The 21,158-nt window shown below is 41.7% G+C and overlaps 1 protein-coding gene across 4 annotated transcripts in view; it reads right to left on the bottom strand.

Moving 5' to 3' along the window:
• The window catches only part of TNRC6C (trinucleotide repeat containing adaptor 6C), a 176,452-nt gene that overhangs the window by 96,627 nt on the left and 58,667 nt on the right, over window positions 1-21,158 (bottom strand). For all 4 annotated transcript variants that reach the window (XM_077327647.1, XM_077327644.1, XM_077327645.1 and 1 more), the window contains exon 4: window positions 175-504. In XM_077327647.1, coding sequence (XP_077183762.1) covers window positions 175-504 — 330 coding nt within the window. The remainder of the gene's footprint in view (window positions 1-174; window positions 505-21,158) is intronic.

Genomic DNA, 21,158 nt, shown 5'->3' with positions numbered 1-21,158 from the left:
TTCAATAAAGTACCAAGATTATTCAACTATTTCTGAGGGACACAGACTTCCATATGTCTGCACATACATTTTAAGTGAACATATCTCTAAACAGCCTATCCTTCAAATCAAAGGAAGCAGCTCTGAATTAGGTATTTAAATGACTGCCTAAACAAGTCAGCATAAGCCTCTTACCTGCTGGGATCTGAGTCTTGGGGTGGTGATGTCCACCTGCTCCTGGCTGTGGAGGAGGACTTGCTCCTGCTTGTCCAGTACCTGGCGCTGGGCTCGTGCTGATCAGAGTTCCAGTAGGCAGAGGCTGGCCTCTCTTTAAAAGCTGCTTCTGTTCTTGTTGGCGGAAGCGTGGAGGCACCTCACGAGGCAAGTATCGGGATGCAGCTGGCTGCTGCCCATTGGCAGATGCACGCTTGCCATTGCTATTGTTAGTAATAGTGCTGGTGGAAGTACTGGTACTGGTACCGGCAGGTTGGGGCTGGCTTAAACTGGTCTTAATAGGTTCTGGCACTGTGGAAAATGAAACACTGAGAATCAGATTTCAGTAGAAAGAACTAAACAACTTATTTGATAAGGTAACAAAGTTGAAAGTTGCTCTTATTTGTTTGCCTCTTTTCCTGGAAACATCCCTTCTGTAGACCAAGTTTAGGCACTGAATAATCAGCAATAGATGGTCCCAAAGTTTATGCTAAAAAATCAGCACAGAGTACATTTAGCAGCAATCCATTTCTTTTACAATTATTTACTGGCAACACTGATTAACACAACTTGGAAGCAAATTGAACTGTAACACTCTGCATTTAAATGGTTTCTGAATTTTTAATTGTATATTTTCATCCAGCTTTTTACCACAAATCATACACACACACACACAAAGAGAGAGAGAGAGAGAGAGAGAGAGAGATCCCTTTGGGTTGTTACTTGAGAGAGAGGTAATTTGGTAACTATGAACTTTCTGAGTAACTTGTTTGATTTCTATTTTTGTTTTGCATGCCATATATTGACTCTGCAACTCTTGCATATGGAACTTCTGGAGCATCTGGTTAGCCACTATAGGTAACAGGATGCTAGATAGACAAGATAATTTGGTTGATTCAACATGCCGTCATTTGCAGACACAATACTGAATTTCATGAACCTAAAGAGATTTTTATTCACCACGACCTTTTGGTAGCCTTTTGAAATGGATGCTGTTGGCAGCTGTGAGTACAGCTATGTTCCATAGTTGCTGTTTTTTTTTAAATATATAGAGGTGGTTTTACATGTACTTGTAAGCCACCTCATGACCATAAATGTAGTGAGGGTCACAAGCACAGACAATTTTAAAAAGGGATTAGACCAATTCATGGGAATTAAGTCAATGTGACTTAGCCATGATGGCTAAAAGGAAACCTCCACATTCAGAGGCAGCAGCCTCTGAATCCCAGTGCTAGGAGGCAACATCAGGTCAAGGCCTCAATGCCCTGTTTCAGGCCCTCTGAAATAACTGGTTGGTCACTGAGAGACTGTGCTGGACTAGATGGACCACTGATCTCATCCAGTACAGTTCTTATGTTCTCAAGAATAGATTTCAATTTCCAACAGTTCCTATTTACTAATAACAATGTTCTTCCCTTCCCTGAGATAAGAATTCAAATGGCCTCCATAACATTTTATGTAAACTTTTGTTTTATAGTGACCTTTTGTAAACATACCCTTCTTTACATCTCTAAACTTTCCATCGTATAAGGAAACCATGATACAGCTTTCACTATACTAGAGATTATTAGGATGGGGATTTTAAAGAAATCAGCCAGTATCATAATGACCCTATATAATCTACGGTGTGCCCATATTTGAAATACTGTGTACAGTTCCGGTCACCACACTTCAAAAATAATATTATAGCATTGGAAAAGGTGCAGAAACAGCTCATCATATGCTGGGTTTGGGACAGCCTGAGGCATGCCCTCCAGTGTGTGAGGCTACTGGGTTGTGGGCTCCATGGGTGCCCCCAGCTCTCCTTTGGATAAAAGGTCGTCTGCCATTCTTGTGGCTTGGCTCGGCTCCAAAAGTCCGTTGGGGAGTGAGTAGGCCTTTAATGGCTTTCACACACAGAACAGAAAGAAAGTAAAAGGTTGAGGGAATTTTTTTTTAAAGAAGCAGATTGGGGAGAAGGGGCAGAGGAGGAATAATAAGAGAAAAAAGGGTCAAAAGTTGCTGTTTCTATGCTGGCTGCTAAGCTCAATGCTCTCCCTCCAAGGCAGAAATGGAACTGAGGAAGTCACGTGAGCTCCATCTACTGGCCAGAAGAAGAACTTGAAGTTCCTGCCTCCCTTGATCCAGAGGTGGAAAGAGGTTAGGGCTCTTTAATTTGGAGAAATGACAATTGAGGGGATGACATGATAGAGATTAACAAAACTATATATGGGATGGGATGGAGAAGGCAGAGAAAGAAGTACTTTTCTCCCTTTCTCACAATACAAGAACTCATGGGCATTCAATGAAATGAATGATCGACAGGCTTAGAACAGATAAAAGGAAGTACTTTTTCACCCAAAGAATAATTAACATGTGTAATTTAGTGATGCAGGAAGTGATGATATCTACAAGCACAGAAAGATATAAGAAGGGATTGGATAAACATGGAGCAGAGGTCCATCAATGGCTTTAGCTAAAAGATACAGATGGAATACTATGTCTGAGGCAGTTCTGTATTTTGGGTGCTGGGGGGGCAACAATAAGAGAGCTTTTGGCATTCTGGCCCCACCGCTGGACAACCTCCAAAAGGCATCTGGGTTTTGGCCATTGTGTGACACAGTATGTTGGACTGGATGGGCCAGTGGCCTGATCCAACATGGCTTCTCTATGTTCTTAGCTGAAATAAGGATGCTTTCTTACAGCCAGGAATACATGCTGCATATTCCAATAGGTCCACACTGTTATCTCAGTATAGTTTAACAAAAGTCAATGTAGTTTAAAAAAGAGAGGATCCTTAGCTTAAATGCTTCATAGACTATGCTTTCAAGACTTATGAAACATGTATAGAGGGAGTTACCTCACCACCTTTCTCTCTATAAAAGGTAAAGGTATCCCCTGTGCAAACACCGAGTCATGTCTGACCCTTGGGGTGACGCCCTCCAGCATTTTCATGGCAGAATCAATACAGGGTGGCCTTGCCAGTGCCTTCCCCAGTCATTACCGTTTTACCCCTCAGCAGCAAGCTGGGTACTCATTTTGCCAACATCGGAAGGATGGAAGGCTGAGTCAACCTTGAGCCAGCTGCTGGGATCGAACTCCCAACCTCATGGACAGACAGCTTCAGACAGCATTTCTGACACTTACCACTCTGCGCCACAAGAGGCTCTCATTTAGACATAAACAAACCACATTTAGTTGTAACATCAGTTTTTTGCTAAAAATATCCCACATTCTTATGTAGGCCACACTTCAGAATGCAGATCCCTCCCCCCATGCTTCCTTTTTTTGCTTCTAGAAATCTAGTGAAGTGACACTTACAGGACTGGTCTGGAAAAGTTAAATTGGAACATGATGTTCTTAATCGCCCTTAGGAGTTAAAGAATGAATTTAAGTTTTGAATTTTTAAAACTCGTAATGAACGATTTAAGTTTTCAGACTTAAAAACCTGTTGGGTAGGTCACTGCTGAATCAGTATTACCCCTTTTATTCATTCAGCCATCCTTAACATTTATTATTTATTAATTGGATTTATAGCCCACTGCTCTCGAAAATCGGCTTGTAGCAGGTCACAAAAAGTAGTCCATTCAATAAAACCCTATTAAAACCCCAATTACTACAATTCAACAAAGCCTTAACAGATGGCGAGGAAGCCATGACCCTCCTTAAAAAACCATGGCCCTCCTTAAAACAGGAGGGCCCTTGTGAGGGCAGCATGGAGGGGAGACCAAGATGTTCGGCACCAAGATTTTTAAATGTCAGTGGCAAGGGGGACCCAACCCACCTGCTGTAGCACTGGCCCAGACCATAAAACTGGCAGAAGAGCTCCGTTTTGCAGGCCCTACGAAAAACAGTAAGCTCACCGAGGGCCTGCAGCTCCTCTGGGAGTTCATTCCACCTGGTAGGGGCCAGGACCGAAAAGAACCTGACCCAGGTTGAGGCCAGGTGAGCGTCCCTGGGGCCAGGAACAATCAACAAGTTGGAGCCAGCAGAGCGCAAGGCCCTGCAAAGGACAGTCCCTCAGGTATATGGGTCCCAGACCATGAAGGACATATCTACCTTTTCTGTAACTGATGTGTATTAAACTATTGCATCACCATTTGAATTTAGAATCATAGAATCAGAGTTGGAAGGGACCTAATGGATCATCTAGTCCAACCTCCTGCACTGTGCAGGACATTCACAACCCTCTCGCTCATCCACTCTAACCTGCCACCCCTTTGAGCCTTCACAGAATCAGCTTCTCCGTCAGATGGCTATCCAGCCTCTGTTTAAAAATTTCCAAAGATGGAGAACCCAACACCTTCCCAAGGAAGCTTATTCCACTGCGATATCTAGATTTAATATCATCCCAAGGATAAATAAAAGATTACTCTCAGATGGTACAAGAATAGAAAAACTTAGACTGGCTCACACACAGATAATTAATTTCAAGATTAAAATCAGAAGTATGGGGTTCAAAAAATCAACCCAGCAATTGTATTGAATTTGAAATGTTGTTAAAATGTATAAACCTCATCTGTTAGGCCGAATTTCTAAATATTTACTTAAAATAAAAACAGAAGGTGAACAAGTGAAAAATTCATGATTAAATGGATACAGAATTTCGGCCACAAATAATGTTCAAGAAATGGGAACCACATGGGGAAAAAAACATTAAGCTAACAAAAAGTCAATTGTTAAGGGAAGGATGGTTTAAAATGTTTTATAGGTGGTACATTATCCCCACAGTTTTAGGTAAGATATCAAATGCAGACAGTAAATGCTGGAGATGTACAAAAAAAAAATGGTTCTTACTATCACATTTCATGGAGGTGTTAAGTGGTTCAAAAGTTCTGGATTAAAATACATGGGTTTATGCAGATAATTATGAAATGTACATTTCCAATGCATGCTAAACATATGTTAGAATCATTGAATAATAGAGTTGGAAGGGACCTCATGGGTCATCTAATCCAGTGGTCCCCAACCACGGGGCAGTGGCCCGGTGCCGGGCCGTGAAGGCCCCACCATTGGGCCACAGCTTCCTCTCCCCACCCCCCTCCCTGCAGTGAGAAACTTCCCAGGCCGCAAGCAAATTGGCCGCCAAAGCGGCTGATTAGCTTGCGGCCCGGCAAGCCTCTTTTTGCGGGAGCGGGGGGAGAGGGAAGTGCGGCTGCCGGCGCAAACGCACATGCGCGGCAGGTCCACACATGCACATTTACGCCATGTGCAGCCACAAGTATTTAAAAGGGTGACATATAGAGCAGGGGTAGTCAACCTGTGGTCCTCCAGATGTTCATGGACTACAATTCCCATGAGCCCCTGCCAGCATTTGCTGGCAGGGGATCGTGGGAATTGTAGTCCATGAACATCTAGAGGACCACAGGTTGACTATCGCTGCTCTATATAGCACCCTTTTAAATACTTGAAGATAGTTATCAGATCCCCTCTCAGTCCTCTCCAGGCTAAACAGACCAAGCTCCCCCAACCTTTCTTCATACGTCTTGGTCTCCAAACCCCTCACCATCTTTGTTGCCCTCCTCTGGACATGCTCCAGTTTGTCTACATTCCTCTTCAACTGGGGTGCCCAAAACTGAACACAGTACTCCAAGTGAAGCTGAACCAGAGAAGAGTAAAGCGGTACCATCACCTCCCGTGATGTTTGATATAGCCCAAAATCCCATTTGCCTTTTTAGCAACCGAGACACACTGATGACTCATGTTCAATGTATGGTCTACTAAGACTCCTAGATCCTTTTCACACATCCTACTGCCAAGACAAGTTTCCCCTATCCTATATTGGTGTATTTGGTTTTTCCCACCTAAATGCAGAACTTTACATTTGTCACTATTGAACTTCATTTTATTCAGTTTAGCCCACTTTTTGAGCCTATCAAGATTATCCTGTAAATTCCAAGGCCCTTGGTCCCCAATTACTCCAAACAAAAATAAGCTTTTGCTTGTATATAATTTTCATGTTACAGTCTTGAGGACACAAGAAGCTGACTTATATGGAATCAGGCCATTGGTCCATCAAAGTCAGTATCGTACACAGGCTGGCAGGGGGTCTCCAGAGTCTCAGGCTGTTTTTCACATCATTTCCTACCTGAACCTACAACCTGGAGATGCTGGGGATTGAATCTGGGAACTTCTAAATGCAAAACAGAGGTTGTTCCAACTAGCCACAGTCCTTCCCACGATACACAATCTCCTCCTCATGAAATCATTTGTTCACAGAAGACCGCATTCTTCAGACTTTGGAACAGAACACATGCCCATATTAATTTCACCTAAACTGGAAAGCTAATATATACAGCAAAGATATTATCACTCTTACATCCCTAAGTACAGTTTTCAAACAAAAAACAATGTGACAGGACAACTGGTTCAGAGATCAATTTTGCGCCATTTTCAGATTATGTTGTCTGGTTCCTCTCATGCAGACCTACTCACTTATTTATTATCAGCCATTCCAGTCATGATATATATTTTCAGACCTCCCCTGCAGATTTCCATCAGACATCTCACACATGCTAATCTTGCCTGAAGTAATGAGGCCAAACTCATTCAGTCTGCACCATATTCTGGCATACAAACTGCTAAAGTCGAGCTAGCTACATACCAATGGCAGCTCCAATGAGGATCAGAATACCTCAAAAAGCACAGGCTGCTATGCAAAGAAAAAAAGCAAGTTTCGTTGCTGGGCAAAGCACCAATTTCATGTACTGAGGCACACTTTTCAGAACTACCATTCAGAACTAACATTTCAGAACTACACACTTATTCCCATGATGAAAAAGAACTCGTTGATTACTGAGAAAACATGCTGTGCACGAAGAAATCTAAATGTGGCAAAATAAAATTGTAATCATGCTTTTGATTTTGTATAAACAGTCTAGGAAATGGCAATGAGATTTTGACAGTGCGTTGGGTGCAACCAACCATGAATGGAACAAGTTTGGAGAACAAATATTTGTTCCTTTCCCCGCTCCTCTCCTGTGCTCCTAAGAATTACTTGAGGAGCAGGAGGAATTGCAGACACCAATCTTGCATACAGACTTTTGTGAGTAGAACCAAATCTTTCCAAAAGGGGCATTTCCTTCCAATACCAATACCATCTTCCCATTTCAGACACTATGCTAGAACCCATACAAGAACAAAGACTGCTTCTGCAAGCTGACATCATTTATGGTAGTTTAGATTGAAACCTGTATCAGAAGCAAAACTTTGTTTTATATATAATAACCTGAAAAGAATATAAACAATTCTACTTTTCATCATTTCTGAGCGTTAAATGGGGAATTGTTTTTCTTTGCAGGAAGGTGGGATTGGGTGGGATTGGGTACAAACACAATCTTACCTTTGTGCAAAGAAGAAAACCCACCCACACCATGACGGAACCTTCCCACCTTGGCTGTGTCTGTGGAGATGCAGCAATCTGGGGTGGACAGGGTCACCCGTGGGGACACTGGAAGCGGCAGATCATACCATTCCACAGCAAGAAACCGGCAGCAGCCCAGCATGGCTGCTGCAATGTGCAGTCGGTCAAAGAGATGCTTATGCTAATGATGACAGCCAGCTTGGTGTAGTGGTTATGAGTGTGGACTTCTAATCTGGCAAGCCGGGTTTGATTCCCTTTTCTCCCACATGCAGCCAGATGGATGACCTTGGGCTCACCACAGCACTTATAAGGCTGTTCTAACTGAGCAGTAATATCAGGGCTCTCTCAGCCTCACCTACCTCACAGGGTGTCTGTTGTGGGGAGAGGAAGGGGAAGGTGACTGTAAGCCGCTTTAAGAATCCTTCGGGTAGAGAAAAGCGGCATATAAGAACCAACTCTTCTTCTTCTTCTTCTTCTTCTTCTTCTTCTTCTTCTTCTTCTTCTTCTTCTTCATGTTATAAAAATAAATGTATACTATTTCAAATACAGCTTAAACTGTCTTCAGCAATAGATGTTTTGCAATGTTGTAGCATAAGTCTTTCTGCTTTTTCATTTAATATGCTGCAAAATATTTTATTTCGTTCAAATTGAGTTTGTAGCAGTCTGGATTCTGCTATTCCAGCTGACCTTTAAGGAGTTCACAGCATATATAAGAACTAAATTGACTGCAGTCCCTTAGGAAATGAATTTCAAGCCAGCCTTTTACAGAAATATTGCTGCTAGGAAAGCCAGCTTTCTAGTCATTAACAGATTATACACAGCCAGCATTCAAATACAGTGAATTTGAAATCATCTCACTTCAGATCAACCATTTTGCTTTTTAAAGATCTGTAGCTTAATTTTTATTGGTACCTGATAATCTGCCTAGCCTTTCTGGCTGAAATGGAAGCCTGGCCAGTTATAACTGCAATGCTTCTTCCTGTTCCTGCTCTAGAATTCCCATTATGGAAAAAGATAAATTTATGAATACAAATTATGAATACACTTAGCATTTCTAGAAAACTTTTTTGGAGTATACTTTAATAATGTTTAACAAGTAGGTTGGAATCCTTGAGAGTTAGAAGGCTTCTTGACTTAGCACTCTAGATGTGTGCTAGAAAGTGCTGTCAAGTCATAGCTGGCTTATGGTAACCCTCTAGGGCAGCCTTTCTCAACTTTTTTACCATGAGAAACCCCTGAAACATTCTTCAGGCTTCAAGGAACCCCAGAAGTGGCACAATCGTGCAGAATATGGTTGGGATGCATTGCTGTGTACATGCCCACCTGGAGCTCCTCCCCTTCTTACCCCCTCCAGGCTCATCACTGGTCATTTTGGGAGCAGTGGGTAGGTCGACACGACCACATGATCATATCACCTGATAATGTTTAACAATTTTTTTAATTATAATTGTAAAATATATATAATTAATTCCCACCCATTCAGGAAACCCTTCCAAGGCCATCAAGAAACCCCCAAGAAAGCCTGTTCTACGATTTTTAAGGCAAGAAATGAACAGAGGTGGCTTGCCATTGCATTCCTCTGGTGTCTTGGTGGTGTCTCAACCAAACACTAACTTTGCTTAGCAAAGTTGCTTAGCAGCCAAGATTTGACAGGATTGAGCCAGCCTGGGCCATTCATGTCAGGGCCTCTGGATACAGTTCCTCAGAATTCCTTATTTGTCTAAACTGAAAATTTTCCTTTCCTAGATTTGCACTAGATGATTTGTAACAGATAAATTTGGGCCCAAAATTGATATGGTTGGTGCAAGGCACCCCCCCTTTTTTTTTTAATATGGTTGCAGCCTTCAAGAACAGACTTTGCCAGTGTTATTGACATCTAAATCATTTATTGAATGCAGTTGAAGTGGGTAAAAGGCTTCCCAAAGTGGTCCTCTGGAGGCATTTTAATAGATTATTTACCTTTCCCTAGCATAAATTCATCAAAAGAAATTGCAGTGCTTCTGAAATCCCATTAAGGAAAAAAAGATAAATTATGAATACATCAATCAGCACTTCCCCTAATACAGTTAATCCTCAAATAATCACAAAGTCAATCATGGAGAATAAATACTGGTTTTCCTAAATTTTTTGCTTATTTGTATAAGTGATCAATAAATCATATTCCATTGGCACCAGTAAGTAAATATGCCTGACATTGCAATTAAAAAGTTCTGGGAGTTTTATGGCAGAACACATAAAAGCATCAAGGTCCCACTTATGAATCAAACTGTGTGCAAAAGAAGATGGGTTTTCTTTTTAGTTGCCTTTTGACAATGGAGCAATTATATCTTTTCTTCAGGCAATCACAAGACATTAAAGCTGATAGAGCAGTAGAATTCAATGGCAGGTCACATTTTCAATCTGAATCTTCTGAAATACCGACAACATTTGAGTTTAGTTTTTTTCTGCCACCTTAGAATCTGGTATGTTGCTGTATTTGTAAAAATAAAAATAAAAAGTCTCTATTTATAATGACACAGTGAAGGCAACATTGTCATGGTTAAAAGAAAGGTCCTATTTCTTTATGAGATCTGTGAAGGTATAATCACTGCATTTTAAAATTTGCAAATGTATTTAAATGTAATCAGTTAAACCATTAAATGATTATTAAAAATTAATCAGTTGACAGCCCTAGTTAGGAATAAGGGGATAATCAACCTACTAACTTAGAATTAATGTTCTTGAAAATTATTTGTAGTGGCTAATAGTTTCGAACAAAGAAGTTCTATAATAAAGAAGTTCTTAATTTATTCTGATGGTACTAAAAACCCAACCTCCTTTCTCATTAAAGGGCAGGGAACCATTTAATAAAAAAAAACGCTGTGGCCAAAAATAAATTTTGCAGGATTATGAAATTTGGATGCATTCAGCTACAGCACCAAAATAAATTAAAACCTTATGGCTTGTTTTCAAATTGTCCTGCTGTTTGAGATATCAAGTACTGCAGTAATTTACATGAGGTATTTTATAGCGACTAGATATCAAAACTGTAACAGACACTAAATTGCAATCCTTTACACACAATTTTATAACACCCATTGCTGGCTAAGTAGTTGTCGAGATCTGCTATTGCATTGTGGGAAAATGCCTGCTGTTCTGAGTGACGGCATTTGCTTTGCTAATGCTTTCTCTGTTGTGGCAGATCCAACAACTGCCTTATAAACTGTCAATTCTTTAAGACCACCTCTCTTGATCCAAACCCTACATTTTGGAATGATGGTTTCCTTCTGAATGCACAAACACTTTCTCTCACCAAGGAAACTTCATAAGATGAAAGCATACATGGCAGCAGCTATGGTCAGTGAAGGAGGGCTGGAACACTAAAATGCTGTTCACCACACATTTAATCAGCCCCAAGGGCCGATCTGCCCATCTACAAAAAGACCTTGCCAGTTACACAAGAGGCTGCCTGTCTACCCTTTCACCTGATGGTAATATATTGCCATAGCTGTTGTCATTTAAAGAGCTGTTTGAGATACAGTAAATGAAATCTCATCTACTGTCATCCTGATGCTGCTGAGATCAGTCCACTGCCTTCTGCATTGTTCCTTTCGAAATAACAAGATTTAATGTACTATAGTAGTTATTAAATTATACTCAAAAACTGCAACCTGCATCTTTTGTTTGTTTATTTTTGAAACAGAGAAGGCAGTGCTGATTGTAGCACAAAGAAAAAGAAAGCATTGCATTTAAGAGAAACTCATATTACCCTGGATTTTTAAAGGCAGCAATTCATTTGTAACGCACTGGAAGAGCTTCCCACAATCTAAACAAACCGCTTATGCTGCTAATAATCACTGCATAGTTAATGGCATATAACTTCCTAATCCAATTTTACAGAAACAAATCCAATAATTACTTACATATGCTTTTTAATGATTAAAATCTCAGAGGAATCCCAAGTCTACACAAAAGCATTAAGATACTGTATATGGATTTTATTAATGCAATGAATAGGATCAGTCACCAAGACTTCAATTACTACAAAAGCTTTTAAGCACATTTCTGGGACCAAAGGAAGGAATGCGTACAGCAGTAACAGAAACAGCTTAAGCCTCTCAACGCTGATTTCTGGCTGTATGGGATTCCAACCTCCAACTAAAACTGAACATCGTAACATGCCAAATGTCTCCCCCAAATCTGTGCAGAACTTGCAATTGATCATTAGAGAGGAAACAAGAGACAGACCACAAGGAAGCATTCTGGCACAGGAACAGTTAAATCCAGCAATGCATTCTTGGCTGCTGCTGCTGTGACAGGATTTATTTACAGCTTCCATTAAACACAGCAGCTCCATTACAAAGTGCTGTATGTGAGAAGAATTTTTGATTATACAATGCAAGTGCCTCACTGCATTAAACATAGCATGCCAATGTATTTCCCCCCCATCCGTAATTGGTTTGGGTCACTGTTTGATGGGTTTATGAATTCATTACAGGAAACAGATGGATCCCATAAATCAGAGCTATTCATCCAGCCAATCAAATGGGCAATTTTTCCTTCTCATCTCTTCCCTCTCCCCTCCCCACAATCAACCTTAATGAAGCCATTTCCTTCGTATCCAAAATTGTGCATGTACATTGTGCAAAGAGGTTGTTAGAGCAACCCTCAAACAGGAACAGGAAACACCTTTTAAACAAAACCAAGAAGATTATCACACCCATACAGAGGTATCCCCTACTGAAGCGAGATACAAAGACAAGAACTTACCCAGCTCAGTCGAAACACTGGAACTAAAGAAGAAGAGATACAATGTTCTGGTGTTGTTTTTGTTTTTGTAAAAAAATTCTATTTTTTAAAGGTGAGAATACAGTTTTAGAATGGAAACACTTGTTTTTTTCACCCATTTCACTTTGAAATGGTGGATTTTTATTCAGAAAATTACTTCCTTTGTCTACTAAACTCTCAAGTTTAACAACAGTGACATCTGCTGGTAAAAGCAAAGGTATCACAAAGCTTACATAAGAGTTAATGTTTCAAATATAACAGTGCTGGTGCTTTACTATCCTTCAGCTACAGAAAAGTCTCTAAAGCCATAACAGTGTAAAATTAAGTTTGATACCGAAATAACCTGATTCAATATGAAACAATGCAACTATGAGAATGTTTTTAAAAGATTTGTAAAATATTCGCAACACCACAACGATTCTGCATACAACCCTCAAGCCTCTTATTTAGGATCAAGCAATAAGGTAGAAGCAGCAATAAGGTTTCAACTTGCAGACTACCCCTGCCCCCCTCCAAAAAAATCCTATAAGCACACTGAATAAAATCCAGTTCCACAAATTCCCATATAAAAACATTCAAGAGGTTAGGAGCTACAGTCAATCAAACAGGATATGTTTAATAACAGATCCCCACAGGACACTGATGACAGGTGAATCAACTGATCTAGGTTCTGTTGCACTCCCCCCCCCCCCGCATTCTGTTTGGATGAATGCATGAAAGAAGGGTGGGGGTGGCAACATATTCCCTGATTTCTCATTTAGACTGTCACCATTAGAAGTTTGCGTTTTCAGAATTCCTTATGCTTAAATGTTAACTCTTCTGAAAATGTTCTGATACACAATACTCAGAGGACTTCTGTTGGCAAATGGGCTTTTAATTGTTTCCAAATAACATTAAACAAATTCTTTGAGGGTTGGAGGCACAGGCATGAGAATCAAGGTTCCAGAGCAATGTTTACAAGATACTTACATTCAAGTATTTGTTAATTCTTTATTAAAAAATTCACATGCCACAATTATACATTAGTTTTAGTCTTCATGCTGAAGCGAGTATAGTCTAACAATTTGAATGGGTTGACTCTGTCATTGGTCAACTCTCACTGGGAGGAGTACCAACAAGTGGGAACCATCTCATTTCCCTCTGTCATGCTATTTCCTCTTTCATTTTCCTGAAAGTCCCCATAGCCTCTTTTCTTTTCCTGCTTCCTTCTCTCCTTTCCACTCAATAGGCAACCCACCTTTATCTGCCCTTGTCTTCAGCTTCCCCTTTCCTTCCTGGAAGCCGCTGCCTAGGGAAACTGTGTCTCAGTTGTGTGGGGTAGCCACTGGGTCAGGCCCACTTGCATGGAAAGAAACTATGAATGACTATCCTCTCCTTGCACTATTTTTTCTTTTCCTCTTTCCTACCATATCCATCCCCCCCTTTCTCTTTTTCACCACCATTTATCAAGCTACCTCTTATCTGCCTCATCTTCAGCTATATTTATAATTTATTTTCTCCAAAGCAGCTTACATCATTCTCCTCTTTGCCTGTTTATCCTCACAACAACTGTGAGAGGGAGGAAAGGATGAAGGTATGTGACTGGCAGAGCATCACCTAAAGAACTTCTATGGCAGATCCTACTCTGAAGCTCTAACCACTATATCTCACTGGCATTCTTAGGGTGGCTGCTGTAGGTAACTCATGCAAGTCATATGGCATCAAGTCAGTCAGTGGTTGCTATAAGACTTAGTTCCAATGAGTACTCCTTCAAAGGTTCAAACATCTCTGAAAAGGACCCTGCGCCCTCCCTTTCCTTTAACTGTCAGAAACCAAGCCTGGAATTATGTGAATAGTTGCAACTTGAGCAACTATTTCTTAAAGCAACTGTCATTTCTTTTATTATCTTGATTTTTTAAAAACTCTATTTTAGATCCCCCACTTGCAAACCAGGGGCATTTTTCAGGTTTGTAGAAAAATCTGTCATGTCAACGTGGCTACAGTCACTGTATTAAGTATCCTGCTTTGCTAATAGAATATACAAAAGGAGAGTTGCAAGACTTGTGGGAGGGGAAAACCCTGACATCAACTAGCCTGGCACTGCTCCAGACAAAGAGGAGCTCTTCAGAATCTTCCACTGCAGCATCTGGGCCTAGAACCCGTCCACCACTGCACTGATTGGGCCAAGCACTTCTCCCAATGTCTTCTGCCACAGTGAATGGGCTTTTCCCTAAAGCAGCCACCATCAGGCCTTCTGGTACGTGCATTGGTTATGCATCAGCAGGCAATGCTTTTTTATTGGGGGGGAATTGTTTTTAAAGATTTCATATTTTCTGAAAACCAAGGGGGTCCATCCACATTCAGTTATCTGTAGATGGGGGACAGTCTTTATTATTATATAGATGTACTAGTAATATAGCCCACTGTATGACGAATACAGCGGGCGCTAGCAACTTACAGTTTGGCGTGTCCCCCGGCGGCGGCTCTCTGGGGCGGCGGCCTGATGCGGCGAGAGGTGCTTTGCGCCTCTCACCACGTCAGGCCGGGAGCAACTGCAATTGCCGGGGGTGGGAATCAGAGGGACCAATCGGCAGGGGCTTCGCGCCTGCCGATTGGTCCCTCCGATTGTCTGTCCAGAGGAAGGGTCCAATCTGGACCCTTCCTCATCACGGACACATCCCGCCCCAGAACCCCTTAGCGTTTTATTTAGTCTGCGGCGCCTGCGGCGCCGCGGGCGGTGTTTAGATGATACGATGATTAGTAAAACACCCAAGTTCTAAACACTACCTACAGAGCCTGCTGGTAAAGACTGGTGACCAGCACAGCAGTAGACATATCGAGGATTTTAACAGGGCCTAGTTCTGAGTAGTCTAACCACATTAACACAGGGCTTAATCTCAGTGTTGTTTACAGACAGAGCAGATACAAAGCAACATAAATTACAGATTGTGGCACACTGAAACTGTATAATGTTTCAAGTTGAAAGGCAGTCTAATTAAGCTATACCAATCCTCCTCTCTTCCTTGAAAAAAGTTTTGCACGCAGAACAATGTGTCAGCAGTTACATCTGAGAAGAATCCTTTAATAATCTATTCTATCTGGGGGTCCTAAATCAGAGGAACAACAATTTAGGCAGATCTCATCTTAATACCTTTTAATGGTACTCAAGCTGTAAAACATAATTCATTGAGACATATGATCATCAAATTAAGTTGGTAGATAACTGCCCTTCTTAAATAGCTGTTATAAAACAGTGAAATTTATTTGTCATCTATTCAGCAGCTCTGGATTCAGACAAATTAATTCCTAATTTTGGTGCCAGAGAAGCTGCCAGAAAATATGTCATCCAGAAAGAATTTAAAACCATCAGTGGAATATCAACATTTTATGCAGAAGCCATGGTAACCTATATGCTCCAGTATAAGTGAGTCACAAATCACATTTTTCAGAGTGAGTACTTTCTATCACTTTGCACAAATTACTCATTTTCACTTGAATCTACGTTTCCTATCATCTTCAAGCATATAACTACAAGTACACTAAGAATAGTGTTTAATATTTTCTCAGTTTTGAAAGCTGTAAACATTCTGCTTTCACATATACTTTTTAATGCTAACAGCCTCTCAAAACTGTGCTTTTAAAAATCCATTATTTCTGAATCTCTTCAAGTTCCCTGGAGATGCTGTTCTCTCGCTATCTATAGTGCATCTTGGTAGAACATAGGGAACAATGGTTGCTGTGAACAGAACTTATCACTTTCTTTTTGTTAAGTACTTTAGCTTTCCCAATAGCACATTTCCAATTGCCTCATCAATAACTGTCTTTATGGAAACTAGTGTTTCCATAATGCTGATTCAGGATCCTGATGTAGACGAATAGATTCTGCTTCCAAACAAAGCACTGCACCATTCAACTATACACTTTTGGGTTTGCCCAAAAGGTTCATGGAAAACTCTAAATCTGCTGAGTTATCTCGTACTTGTAACAGAATGAGGCACAACTCTTCAAGGCTTTATAGAGTGGATTTCTTCCTGTGTTTCTCACTCTGTATGAATTTAAACTGTGCCTAGAAGTTTATAGAAAGCCAGCAAAAAAATCAGAAGAAGCTGCATATGGGTGCTTCCAAAAAAGATCATCCCACTATTTATATGCCCTATGGAGGAGCTTAGAATCCCATATTCTACACCAATTCAGTAAAATCTCTATAATGAAAATGTAGACTATTATTACAAAATCAGTTGCAATGTCCAAATCCTAAAGAAAAGGTATAATTTGCTCTATAGCTATTAAAACTAATTGATGAAACTCAAAAGAACTACAATTAATATTGTGATGACTGCAGGAAATGCACAGTTCTAATTTTTTTTCTACCCAAAGAAATTTCACCAATCAGTGCAACAACTGTTGGGCTTAGCAAGTCTGTAAAGCTGCTTAAAGTGGAAGAGCAGCATTTTTGATCACCCATTTTGCCTGTAAGTGGCCGCAGCAGGAAGGGGGAGGGGGAGGAGAAAGCAGTGGAGCTGCTATTGGTGCTGCCTGGAGCCTCCGTTTCACCTCAAAATCTCCCTTTGAGCAAGCAAATACTTCTTTCCCTGTGTCCTGGGGGATCCTTCAATAGGGGTGGGGCAGACGGTTGAGAGGCACATTGGTGGAGGATGCAGGGCTGGTAGTTCAAGAGAGGGCTGGAGGGGCAAAGATCAGTGCTCCTGGGGCACCAGGAAGAGTGGTGGAGGGGAGCTGAGGGACAGATCTGCGGTTGTTTTTTCTCCCTAATTATCATGCGGGATCTCTAAGCTTAGAGTTGGAAGAGCCCTGAATGTCAGGTCTTGGGGAGCAGTCAGAGGAAACGGGTTTATTTGTATGTTATTTGTTTCTTTATTTTTATTTGGATATGGCTGGCTGACATCACTGTTGTGGTACACAGAAAATATTTCAGGCTTATCTCCATGGTCAAAAGGGTAGGAAATGCCGTCTTAAGTGAATCGGTGTTTATTTCTTTTTTAGTTAGTTATTATTACATTTCTAGTCCACCCTTCCTGTAGGCTAAGGTCAAACAAAGGAGCAAGGTTCCATCAATACTGCAGTCCTATAGAATTCAACACAGGCAAGGAACTAAAGAAGATGATTTCTTTGTCCTTACCCTCTGGATCTCTGCTCTGATACCTCACTGCTACGGAAGAGTAGAATATCTATGCCTGCCAGTTTCTGCAATTGATTTACCAACCCAAAAGACACCCCGAACCTGAACCGAACCAGAATTTTCCAGTTCGTGCCCATTTCTATTTAAGACTGCAGACAGACATGATTTGGGGCTTGACAGCGGGGCTCACGGGACTCTCAGCTGTCAAGCTCAGTTGGCTGTAAGCCTTTTCAGTGCACCAGATTGCTCCCCTCCCCTTCTAAAGAGAGGGAGGCAATCCAGCAGTCTGAAAAGGTGTGCAGTCTTTTGGACTTGAAAGCAAACTTTGTAGGCCTCTTGGCTGTCAGGAAGAGTTGGCTGTGAGCCTCTTCAGAATGCCAGATCGAAAGGGAGGGAAATGATCTGATGCACTGAAACTGCTTGCAGTCTTTCTGGCCTGACATCCAAGAGGCATGCAGCTATCATCGTGAAGCTGGAATGGCTGGCAGGCTTGACAGGCATTTTAGTAGCCAGTTATGTTTCCCCTCCCCCTTGGAAAGGGAGGGGGGAGAAAAACAGGCAGTTTAAAACTAACAGTATAGAGCGGAGCACCCTGCTCAGCTGCTAGGTTAAATGGCCCAAACCTAACCATCCAAAATGTACAGGAAATGTTTGGGGGAGGCGCCTCCTCCAAACCTGGATTCAGGGGCACAAACCAGCCGAATTCATGGTCATCTTAAAGTCATGAACTTGTTTGTGCTCATCCCTAGTCTTAAACATTGAGTTGACTTCTGCTCTCAAAGGAAGCGGCCCAAACCATACCAGGAATTGTTTTGTTGCATAGAACTCAAGAACCCTGAGCAACATAATGAGAGAGAAATACACGTGACTGAAGGTATTACAGCCAAGACATCATTCTTTTTTAAAAAATATATATGTTGTAATTGTTGGTCTGAGCACAAGCATAATTTCGGTCTTCTACCCCTGTCACTTCAGCAGGATCAGCTTCCCTTTATAGCAGCAGGATTTGTGCTACCACCGTAGGAGCAAAACATTCTTAAGTAGAGTTATGCTTCCTGCTAAACACATGCTGTGTTCAATGCTGGCCTGCATTCTGCTCTGCTCCACAGTTCAGCCAGACTTTCATCACAGCAGTTTGTTAGTAGGTATGCTGCCCAGAGTGTTTTGGAATTTAATTTGTTCCTTGGTAAGCCTCCAGAGAGCTATGCCTTCAATAGATAGCACAAGCACAGTTTTAGTATATTTGGTACAGAAATCATAGCTGTCAAAGGGGCAGGGGGAGAAGCACAAACACAAACTCATCCAGGACTTGGCCAGTCAGTGGAATGCCGGCTGTACCATGATTCTGTATTTGGTAGAGCAGAGGAGCATGGTGCAGGATGGGAAATAGAAACTTGGTTTCATCTCCTGACCCTCTTGCAAATGGTGACCCTCTTGCAAATGGTGCATGTTTTAAAGCCATGCTCTGTGCCCACATGGCCAGCCTGGGGCAAGTCATCACCCTCATTCAAGGGCTGCAATGGGTGCTGGACTCTACAGTGCAGCCAGGCCCTGAAGGGTTGCCAATTCTCCCACAGCTCAGGGTCTTGGCAGACAGATTGCAGGATAGCATCAAAGAGAGGTTGCATCCTCTCTATGAGGACTAGGAGTACAAGCTAGCCTACATGTGCCAGGTGATGCATCAGTTCCAGAGTCATGAATGTAAACAGAGACAACAGCAGATGAAAAAAAGCTGGGGAGGGGGGAGGAAGTGGGAGGTTATCAGCAACATTGGGAGGCCGAGAACTCTGTCAAGATGATGTTCAGGGAATATTTCATAAAGTCTCCCGAGATATCCATTTCTGAAACAGTTAAGTACTGGCATGCATGTCATATGGTCAGTCATTGCTAGTGTGGTCATCGATCATCTTTCCTGCCCCCCTACCAGCATGCAGAGCAAGTGGATGTTCTTCCACCTGAGAGAAATCCTTAGTGACTGATGTATTTGAAGTTTCAGTGTTTAGGGGAGCAATCTGTGGTTGGCAAGCCATGGGGCTGGGGTTGGACTTGTCCCACAGCCAATCGAAGCAAGATAAACCCCAGAAGAACCCTAGTATCTCACGGGCAATTTACTACCTCACAATATTTGTCAGATGTGACTCATAGTTGTTTCACTGGAAGCAGAAATTGCTCATTTAATCTATGGATGACAGGTGGATACTTCCTGGGAATGGGAAAGTTGGCAGCTAGTGCTGTTGTCGGGGGAGGAAACCATAATGGAATGGCCATCGCACAGGAATTCTGTAGCCATATCTACCCAGGAAAGATTGTTGCAGAGCTATCTACTTTCTCCCACAGCTCTGACAGGGTGACTCTGGGAGAGCACAGCAGTCACAGCAGGCCAACAGAATTCTCCTAGTTTCCAGGGCCACAGTTCTTGCTCAGAAAGTTTGGGAACTTGTGGGAATTCCACAGATCCCAGGAAACAGCACATAGCCTGTGTTAATTATTCTACAACCCATGCTTAGCAGTTTGGCAGATCCTACCTGGGCACAGGACATAGGTAGTGGTTGGCTTTGGTCACTGATGTAACAGAAGTTCCATTATTTGGAGTGGATCACAGAAATGAGGTTAGGCTTGCATTCCAGGATGCTGATTTGTTGTGACTTTGCCTATCAACATTCTATGATGTGTCCCTTTGCTTCAAGGAACCGGAGCTATCTCCCTTTGAACCACACTGTAGCCAGGGTGATTCCAGGGACAAGGTGGGGGCAGGGTACGGCAGGCCACAACTTCAATATAAAAGAAAACAATGACATAGCTGGCGAAACCAATCAAAAATTCAAAAGTTCATATAAAAGCTGTTTTCTTTTTTATTCATTACATTTTTTTTGTATTAATATGTGGCAAGGTACTGGTATTGAATACCTTATTTCACCTCAGCTTTGTCATACATATTTCATCTGAAAAGATACGAAATACAAAAAATACAAAAAAAACAGAACCATCACAATATCTAGAAGAATGACTTGCCATGAATTTAATGCTTTGTCCTGGAGTTTGAGTATTGTGTATCACTTTCTTTCCCTTTCTGTCTCTTTACTCACTTTGGGCTCTGACATCAAGCTACCTCCCCATATGACAAGAATGGGAGGGGTGATTACAAGGCCCATACTACTGATCTGCTGATAAGATCAGGCAGTGTGTGTAAGAAAGCCTTTATAATAGCATGTGATAACATTCACAGGTGTGGGGTGCTATAACATCCTCCTTGCCTGTGATGGTTTTGGGTTCTCAAGGCAGCATGTCAATGCACAGTACTTGATTTGGAGCTTGGTGCTCCGCTGCTCATACAAGATGGACTTTTCTTCATTCCCTGAAACCTAACAAACCCCTTGCATGCTCCCCTCTGACATTGTGGCTGCAATCATGCCCTCTCTCACTCTGCTATGAAGGTACTGCTTGCTGGATGAGTCAGATGTTTTGGAGCAGGCTAGAAGTTTATTTCACTCCCATTACTGACAAGATGATGGCACTGGAGGGCCAATACAGTTCAAAGTGGTTCAGTGTTCAGCAGTGGTTACACATGCGATAGGCCACATTGTTCCTTCCCATCTAGCAGCTAAGAAACTGGCCTAGGTGAATCACATGTGACCAGGACTTTCTGGGTTTCCTTTCCAAGAGGTAGGAACTGTGATGTCAAGTCATCAAATCCATAATGTTGTTTCTCACTTGCCCTGCTGTTGAGAGATAAGTGGC

The sequence above is a fragment of the Paroedura picta genome, chromosome 3, assembly GCF_049243985.1.
Source record: "Paroedura picta isolate Pp20150507F chromosome 3, Ppicta_v3.0, whole genome shotgun sequence".
Lineage (NCBI taxonomy): Eukaryota > Metazoa > Chordata > Lepidosauria > Squamata > Gekkonidae > Paroedura > Paroedura picta.
The sequence above is the reverse complement of the archived record's forward strand: the minus strand, read 5'-3'. Positions and strand labels throughout refer to the sequence as shown.